Below are 9,851 nucleotides of genomic sequence, written 5' to 3' on the forward strand. Positions count from 1 at the left end.
GGCTTACAAAACACTTGTAAAAATGATTCTTTAGTACTTCTCATCAGTTTCCCATTACCAAGTTTTATTAATAGAAAAGATAGCAAAGATTCAGTTAAAAACAGTGCGTTTTGTCATTGGTGTGACATGAGAGCATTACAGAGGTGCTAAACAGACTCCAGTGGCAGACACTGCAAGAGAGATATGTATCACAAAGAGCTTTAGAGTTGAAATTCAAACAGTGAACCATCCAATAAGTCAGTTAATGTACTACCTCCTCCCACATACACTGTGTTAAATGACCCCAAGACAGAACCTGAGAAATCTCAACCCTGTCCCACATCCTTTGAGAGTAAGCTGGCTTGTGAAATATAGATGTAGATGTTGACTTGTCGCATCAATTTTCCAGTTGCTGCTAGAGCTGCTTGAATCTCAGTTTCCACATATTGCTCACAGATACTTTACTTCGGTGATACATTTTTATTACTTTTTTTATGTACGCACCAGGTACAATAGCAGTGAATGAGATTATAATTTCTGTACTTCAGAAGACCTGGAAATTAAAGTGGTTCTCTCAATGATAGTTCCCTACGGCTTCCTCGGCACCAAAATAACTGTTATCCCTGTTCACAGGTCACAGCAGGAAGATGTCATGACCTGGAAGAGGAAGTGAGGTCATTGAGGACAGTGCTGGATTTGAGACATGAAGAGCTAGCAGAGGTAAGAAGGCAGAATGCTGAGCTAGCAAAAGATGCTGGAGAGCTACCAGGAGCATTACAAAGGATAGCAACACTGCAGGCACGAGTTGAGGATCTCCAGGAGCAACTGCAGCACAAAGTTGACTTTGAAAGGTAATTTTTTTTTTCTTCTCAAGGAACAGTCAGAATGTCATAGAAATGTAAGCACATGTATATGGTAAATGGTAATGCTGTTGAACTTAACAAACTTTTTGGTTGGTGCAGTACGTATTTGTAAATCTGTTTTAAATATTATATGTTCTGCAGGTTAAATATAAGATTTTATTGGTCTACATCATTTCATTGTAGTGTGGTGAAAGGTTTCTAATTATTTTAGATCTGTATCCATGGTCTGCAAATCACTGTGAAAGTGTATGGCAGATTAGCTGTAAGCAAACTTGTATACGACATTCAAAAGCATGTTTATTTAACTTGCATGCGAAGGATTGTATTAAAACATTAGAACAGTATTAAAATTCACATTAAATATGTTTACTTTCTATAGAAAACTAGGTTTCTTAGACAGAAGAGGTTTATGGATTTTTTTGGTGCAGACAATTATCCTCACAGCTTGGTGTTGTTAATCCCGTACTCACATTTTACTGTTGTTGTCATTATTGTTGTAGTCAGTTAAAAGATTGGTTTAGTGCAGCTCTCCATGCTAGTCAATCCAGCACATAGGTGTAGAGTCACCTCATTTCAGTATATTTAGAGTAATTTGTTGTTGAATAATTAATTAATTAAATTATTTTCTTCTTCTTCTTCTTCTTCTTCTTCTTCTTCTTCTTCTTCTTTCTCTTCTTCCTCCTCACGGGGTAGGCTGTACGGCCTGTTCCGAAAACCATCTTGTTCTGGGATGTCAAGTGTTGCTGTTGTTGTTGTTGTTGTTGTTAATGTTAATGTTACTTTTCAGGCAGCTATCCCAAGAGAACAGGAAACTGAACGAGTCATTTCATCATGTTGCTGTGCAGAAACAAAGGCTTTCACAGCATAATGAAGAACTGCAGTGGAAACTGAAACAGAGCACTGAAGCAGTTCATGTGATTACACAGGCTCTGACTTCTACACCTATCTCACATAACAATCATAAAACTAACCGAAAGCTGATTGATTCTTTCCATGACTATAGTCAAGCATTTCCAGAAATCAGCAAGAGCTACACTAAATTGAGTAGGTAAGTGAAAATTTACTTCCCTCTCTATTTTTCTGTTTTCATGATCTCCCTCTCGTCACACAGTGGTATTTTACATGTGGTGTGGTTGTTGTTGTTGTTGTTGTTGTTTTTTTTTTTTTTTACTTAAACATGTTTCTACAGAAAAAGGTTTCACAAAGGATGTCTGCCAGAAATTAGAAATATTTTGTAAAGTGCTATGATATAATTACCTCCAAATACGATCTTTCCTGTTCAAGAAGAAAAAGAGCGAAATTTAGTATCAATCTTCTTTCAGTGATTTCATTTACTTGCTTGATAATTATGCTTCCTGTGCAACAACTGAAAATGTGGTTGAATTTTCAGCAGGTCGCCGCTGATGCAGCGCCGTTGTGACTTGAGCAACACACCTGTGATGCATCATGATCTCGAGCACCCTAGTCCCCCAGCATCACCGAAAGTGAAGGCTGTTGTTGAGAAGAGTGACTCTGTGTCATGGGTACTGGACATGGATGAATCTCCTGAAGCAAAAGTGTCTCGCCTAGTGCGCCGTGCAGGCAGTTTTCGTGGCTCTTCTGGCTTATCTCCACCATCTACTGCCCAGTCTCAGACCCTTCCACGAAGCCGTGGTGCATCTGGTCCTGGAAATCGACGATCGACAGGAATCAGTGCCGGACGATCGAGAACAAGGGCGTGGTCAGTGTCATCTTCGGACAACTTTGTATCCTGCTGGGGTTCATCAGGAACGTGTGCTACCTCTGCTCCTGTTACAATGCAGCGTTCAGTTTCAGGAACACCATCACCTGTAGCACATTCTTATGGAGAAGATAATTACACAGTATCCCCTGGAAAGGTTTGTTCATAATGTTACCATGTTGTATTTATTAGCTAATGACATTTTCATCTAATGTTTGTAGCCAGAATTGATTACTCTAAGCTGTGCGCTTCATTTCGGTGGTAATTCACTACTGCTTGCAAATGAAGTTGTAATGAGTTACAAACACAATGAAAAATTTAAAATTTTCACAGTATTTATTGCTACTATTGATGATCATACTACTACTACTACTACTACTACTACTACTACTACTACTACACACTTTCTAAAGAGCTACTGATGGCTATACACCACTGTTTCAGTAAAAGCCAAAAAACTGAATGTGACTTAGAAACAATATTCACTTGTTTGTGGTCACTACTAACACAAGCATTCAATAATGTATAGTATGATAGTATAATGATAGTATGCTAATATCATTGTTGACATATTGTTTCTGGATGAACGTCATCATCTTGAGTTGTGACTTGAGAAGCAGTTTGCAATTTGTATTCACTTTCAGAGTGAGTGACTAGTGTGAGGCTGCTTCATTGGCCTCCTTACATTTCTGGACTCCTTCCATTCCTATTAGTGGAAAAAAAGAGCTAAAATTTGGAGCCAACCTCTCGAAATGACACTAAATGCTGTAAAATGCCATGACATTGAAAAAGAGCAGAACAAACTGCTACACCCTCGTACTCGGTCTACAAAGCAAGCTGCTGCCTACTCAGGAAAAAGTGCGGCCAACCTAAAATAGCTTCTGACATTTAGTAAGACTCATTCTGTCGGGTGTATGTAATGACTGCTATGTATTTTATAATGGGAGGAGCTTCAGTGAACATAATGTTAAAGACAAACTGTTTCAAATTCAAATACATATAACATTTCTGTTATCTTGAACTCTGTGAATTAGGTCTGCTTGTGATTACAACTATGAATTCATGCTGAACACTCTTGTCATCTATTAACTGGTTGGCTGCACTGAAACAGCAGTCAACACCGACTGAGACCTTTCGACTGACACCTAAATCGCAACTCCTATCAGTCACAACAACACGGCTCTTTAGAAAGTGAACAAGAATTACCTTGTTGTGCAGTTTGCTTCTACATAATTGTGAAATCACAGGCGATATTTTTGTGCTTTCATTCAATAGACGTGTAACCTGTTAGTTTCTTAAGAAAAAAAAAAAAAAACTAAGTCATAAGGTAGAGAGGCTGCAGATAATTTTGAGAACCAGAGATGCTTCGATCGGAAAAAGATGGAATTGTGTTTAACAGCACGGGACTAATTGGGAATAGTCAGGAATGCAGTAGAAGCTGCAACTTAATTTCATTTTGGAACATTTCACATTTGCCTTCTGTTCTGTTTCTCCCAGTTTGCCGATTTATTCAGTATACTGCTGCAATGTTGCTCAGTGAAATAGGCAGCATGGGATTCTTTCGGACAGAGTAGTGTCTTGCATTCTGCAGCACTCATGGTATGGTTACAGAGAAACATGGATGCTTCAAACATTAGCATTGTGTAAAGCATTTTTTGTTTCAAGAATTGACAATGTATAAAGCAGTTTGTGACGAAATATCAGGTCTGTTCCTTTTTTCTGCATCAATTTTCTTGGTGCCTTAGAGACCTGCTGTGACCACCACACTTCATGTTTTGTGATAGCTCCCTTTTTTAGGTGAGACAACACTTTGGTGCAAATCCAATGCACACACAATGTAGGTGTCTCTTAGGCACACCAAACCTTTTTTCTTTATCATAAAAAAGCAGTTTGGTCATTGTATCCATCTTCAAATACAACAATTAAACTGTTGACGGACAGAGTGAAAAGTTTCAGCCTAGAAGTGAGACTTATTTTTTAAAGGCACTTACTTCATGATGTGCTTACTTTTTGTCAGAACATTTTGTCTGTGATTGCTCCCTTCCTCCAAGTGAGTAGACTTCATCACTAAAATATGACTGCGACATATATCGACTACAAATCTAAAGCCTGCATAATGCCTTTATTGGCCTCAGTGTTTTACAGGTGCAAGTTTATTCAGGTGTGGAAACTGGTGGACATAGATGTTGTCAGATATGATGCGTAGGTGTCGATATTCTGACAACTGATGCATCAAGTCTGCTTGTTATCGGAAGCTACAGACACACATCTGATCCGAAGAAATGATTTCTCACACAAAATCAGTTGGATTTTTTAAAAGAAAAACCCATATTGAGAAATTTGTTTTTGCATTTACTTTTGATTAACATTCAGCTAAAGTGCTTCCTATATTGCACTGAGATATTGCAAACTTCATTCTTTATAGGCAAAATATTCAGCATATTTTATCAGCTGTTTCATACTTCCTTTAATTAGCAGTAGTACAATACATTATTGTACACTTTCCTTGTGTTTTAATTCGTGTCTGAATTTTTGGAATATCTTTGAATTCGATCATTTTCAGGGAAAGCTCAGCCAGGATTGAATTTAGCCATTATTTCTAAACTCTTAAAACTGTTGGAGATAATTTCCCGTACCTTGTATGAATTTCTATTGATGTTAAAATGCCCAAACAAATATTCTCATCAAAACCCAATGTTGTAATTTATCAATCTGAATGAAACGTGAACAATATGTATAGTTTAAAAAATCAAATATACAGAAATTTCCCACAGATCAATCTGAAACTTTTCTTGATAATTGCACAACTTATTCAACAGAATACACTGCAGTGTCACACAACAGATTGTTGCATCTTTCTCAAAAATCTTCTGGGTTCTTTGCTTACATGCTGACTGCAACATACCGTATTTTTCTGATAAGTGGCCATTAGTATTGGTAGTAACCAATTCTACACACCACTTTTCATTGCCCTGTTCTAGTAAATATAAGCAGAAACAACACATGCAGATTTCAAAATCCTGTTCTTCGTCAAGCTGCATAGAACTACCGTATGACAAATATTTTATAGGCCTATGTTGTTCATTGTTGTTTACATATATGTACTTAGAATCGTAGGCCTAATAAGACATCATAAGGTACGAAATAGTTTTACACAGTGTTCCAGTAATTGGACCTATGTTCTCTCTTTCTCTTTAGACACCACTGAAGCGCTGCAGCCGTGATCCTGACGAGTGCTCTGTTAACGGTGACGAAGACGACGACGACGACGACATGCGCCAGCACCATAATGCAAATGGAAGTGTCGCAAAGAGGTCCAACGCAGATAGTGGTCCCTCCAGCCTCGATGGACAGTTGTTGAGTTTGCGCACTTGTGGCAGCAGCAACAGCAGCAGTGCCAGCCCCCCTGGCAGCAATACCTGCAGTTCCACAAGCAGCTGTTCAGAAGCAGAACACAACTACAGACACTTGAATGGCACAATTATTTACCAGCAAGTGGAGACAGAGACTGCAGACATGAGGGTTGTTCCCATTCCCCACCTTCCTGGTAGCAGTGATCTCTCCATTTTGGCTGCTGCCTGTGCTGCTGCCAAACCTCTGATGGGAGCTCCCAAGGATGCGGCAGGAGAGGCAATGATCTCTGAAGAGACACTGGACAATGAGGTATTTCTATAGGTTGAGATTCTAGCAGTGCGTTTGAGCTTACATGGGATGATTTGATAATGTCAAACATCAGTGTTTTAGTGATTTTCTTGGTAGCAGCATCATCAGATGATGATTTTTCAGATATACAAATGTTACTATCACACTATATCGATAGTGTGCCCTGTTTGTTTTTATGTGCTGTGTTGTCCTCGTTAGTCATAAGTTTTATTGTATTTGCGGTTTTGTGTTTTTCACATGCACTCATAGTTTCCTGTGTACTAGTTAATTAGTTACTTTGGGATTGAAACACGTGCGTGTGCAAGCATGCACTCGGGATTACGTCTTCCTTATGTTGGTATTAAAAAATGCTGTATGGTAAGAATAAAAATAAGAATAAAATCTACCAAAGGAAAAGAAAAAAATTTGGTCTTTAGAATGAAATGCCTAACTGCTGCACGAAATGAAGTAATAGTTGGTTTTATAATTTGGTTTGCAGATATTTTAGTTGAACTGCATATTGCTGAAAGGTCCAAAGGATATTGTTACTCTAAGATATGGGGAATATTGGCGAAACAATGAATCTACAATAATATTATGAGACACAAATTCCTTGTTGTGAAGAAGAAGCAGCAGCAGCAGCAGCAATGCATTGGGGAAGGGACACACACACACACACACACACACACACACACACACACACACACAAAATAAATGATCATTATTATGCTGCCATTTAGTTAAGACCCTGAGTGACACTTCTATTTTCTAGTGTACTGCTTCCTCCAACACTTCGCTGTGTTGTGCCTATTGAAGCAATCTCTTCTTCTCTGATAGCTAGAAATAATCGTCTAGATTTCAGTAATAAGCTGAGGAATATGTAATAAAAAAAAAAAACAGATAGTTCAGAAAACCTCTAGCTTGGCACATGCTCACGAACAGTTGTCACCTGATATGAAATCAGGTGTAACATATCAATCCCCAAAGCTGCTCCTGGCAGTTTCTTCTTAGCTCCTATCAGTCAACTTGGTATTAAATTTGTCTCTCTCAACTTTTATTACCCTCTTAAAATATTTTATATTTTTGTGGGAATGATGAGAAGTAAGTTAGAAAAAAATGTTTTTCCTCTTTCTTTCCACAGAATGATGGAGATGGGGGCGATACATCATCTGATGGTGAAGATCCCCAGTCCTGGGAGAATGTGGGACTGTTACCATCAGACAATGAGGCCTGAGGCAGAATGTCTTGCTGGTGTATGTGCTTACTGGAAGCTGGAGTATTTTAGAAGTTCTGAAATACTTGAGACTTTGATACTCTGGCATTTTAAGCCTTACATTTGTGTATGTGTTGGTTTAAACCTGAGACAAAACACGATGGCATTGAATATTGTATATCCGGTATGTTGAGAGTATGGTGCATACAGCTCTCGGTTTTATACACACGACTAAGACTCTTTATTGTGCTTTTCTTAATTTTTCTCATTAATAATTTATCAGCTTTTTTGAAAGCATGGTGCTTACACCTCTTGATTTTATACAGATGACTCAGATTTGTTACTGGACTCCTTAATTTTTTTCATTGATAATTTGGTTAAATCAGTACCTGATGAAGTTATTGTTAATTGTATTTAACTGGTTTTATAGTGCTGTTTTGTGTGATGGAAGCTTCAAAATGTGAAATCATCCTGTGATAGTTGCAGTAATGATCTATAGGATGAATGGACCACTTTTAATGCTTGCATTTTCTTGTGCCTTAATATTTTGTTTAGGTTGTTCGAGGTTCTCATGAGAGTTCTTCCAGCAAAACCTTAGTGCTCCCACCTTCAATCTTGTATATAGAATTCATCAATTGGATTGAGAGAGCTTTCAGCTTGTTAATATGCATATTAAATTACTTGACTTGACTTGGGGGGGAGGTCTTAACTGCACTTAAGTGTGAGGACTAATACCATTTCCATTTCATAATATTTTGGGGTGTGGGTGGATCATAAACTGCAGAACATGGGTGGATCATAAACTGCAGAACATCATCAAGATTAAACAGTGATTTATTGGAGAATAAAACACGAGATGCTAAATACTGCAGCACTGGGATTAAAATTTGGACATTCACTCATCAATTACTGAACATCACTGAATGTGATGTTTCTATCATGCAATACTGCATTTTTACACAGTGCTGAACTAATACAAGCAAAACATGCACTGAAATTATCAAAGTTATCCATTTTATGTTTCTTTTCTTCCAACAGCATTTCATTTTCCACATATCCCTGTTGGTGTATCTGCTTTCTTTTTAAATGTTTTGATCACCATATATTTTATGCATAAACAGTACTGCTATTCTCAGTGTTTAATCGTTTAGCACCAATTGGAAGAATTATACATAACTTTCGTGATACTAACATGATGATTTGTGAAGACACTGAACTTTGAGCAAAAAATGCTGAACTATGTGATGAGTAATTGAGAAATGGGGGTAAAGTGTGACTCAAACTTGAGAACAATTACTGTATACTCATCAAATTGACATTACCAAAGTAACATCATTTCCTCTTTTTTTGAGGTAATATTTGTAAGAGGATGATCTTGTGTTATTACACAGCTATCCTTTGGCTACATACATGTGAGCTATTTGTAAATTTACTACTGCTTGTAATAAAGTTTATCAGAGGCTGTTTGATGACTGTTAGATTTGTATACGTCATAGCTACAAAATATTATGTAAGTAAGAGTGTTTAATAGGCTTTGAGAGATGTAAATTAGTGCACAGTGGTGACAGTTCACACAATACATATTATCTAATAAATCTAAAACTTGATGCTGTTAAAATACTGATAATTTACAGATATGATAAACCTAGAATTATTACTTGTGTGGAATATGTGCTTCGTGAACTAACTCAAGCCAGAGCTAGTTCGTACAACTGAACTGTCTCCGCATTCTGTGTTTGTATATGTGATACTTGTGGATCAACTTTTATAAAATTTCTGCTGTTTTAATTTGGTAGTTTTATATAAGAAAACCATATGCTACTTACATTTTATTGTGATTTTGAGTACAATGTGTGGCTGATGAAATAGTATATTTTGTGTGAATTTTTTTGCTGTATTTATGTTGTGTTTTCAAAGCACAATTGATATTGCAGTTGTTTGTATGTACATTGGAATTGTATCATGTCTTGTTACAGAATGTCACTATCTTGTAAGGTAAAAATAAAGAGTTGCTACTATTTGGAGAAAAATTATTTTTTGGTGGAAGTACAGTTTTTTGTTAACAGCATTCTTTTTACATTCAACAACAATTGGGCGAGAATTGTAGAAGGGTGTCTGTGCAGTGATCAGGATTTTACCAGGGAGGCTTTTCATTTCTCTGCGGTATTTGGTTCTCAAAAATGCAGTAATTGTGAAACATGATGTACTTTTTCATATTCATATCTAGATGACTTATTTAAATGTCAAATGCTGCAGAGTGTTTGTTTATGAAAAAAGATTCATCACTATGTAATTTAAATAAGACCTCGGAAGATGTATAGGGGAACTGGAAGTCTTTGTACTATTATCAATCTTTATTTTACAAAAAGTAATAGACTTACAGATTTGTGGCTTGTGGCAAATGAAAGAACAAATTGTGAAGTTTTTAAGATGA

General features: G+C 37.0%; 1 protein-coding gene across 1 annotated transcript in view; it reads left to right on the forward strand.

Moving 5' to 3' along the window:
* LOC126195778 (microtubule-associated tumor suppressor candidate 2 homolog) overlaps positions 1-9,436 on the forward strand; it is a 604,136-nt gene extending 594,700 nt beyond the window's left edge. Inside the window, exons 12-16 of the mRNA XM_049934411.1 lie at positions 613-830; positions 1,630-1,890; positions 2,236-2,719; positions 5,761-6,225; positions 7,346-9,436. Of these exons, the coding sequence (XP_049790368.1) occupies positions 613-830; positions 1,630-1,890; positions 2,236-2,719; positions 5,761-6,225; positions 7,346-7,438 (1,521 nt within the window). The 3' untranslated portion in view covers positions 7,439-9,436. The remainder of the gene's footprint in view (positions 1-612; positions 831-1,629; positions 1,891-2,235; positions 2,720-5,760; positions 6,226-7,345) is intronic.
* The last annotated feature ends 415 nt before the right edge of the window (positions 9,437-9,851 follow it).

Source organism: Schistocerca nitens, chromosome 7 (genome assembly GCF_023898315.1).
Source record: "Schistocerca nitens isolate TAMUIC-IGC-003100 chromosome 7, iqSchNite1.1, whole genome shotgun sequence".
Classification (NCBI taxonomy): domain Eukaryota; kingdom Metazoa; phylum Arthropoda; class Insecta; order Orthoptera; family Acrididae; genus Schistocerca; species Schistocerca nitens.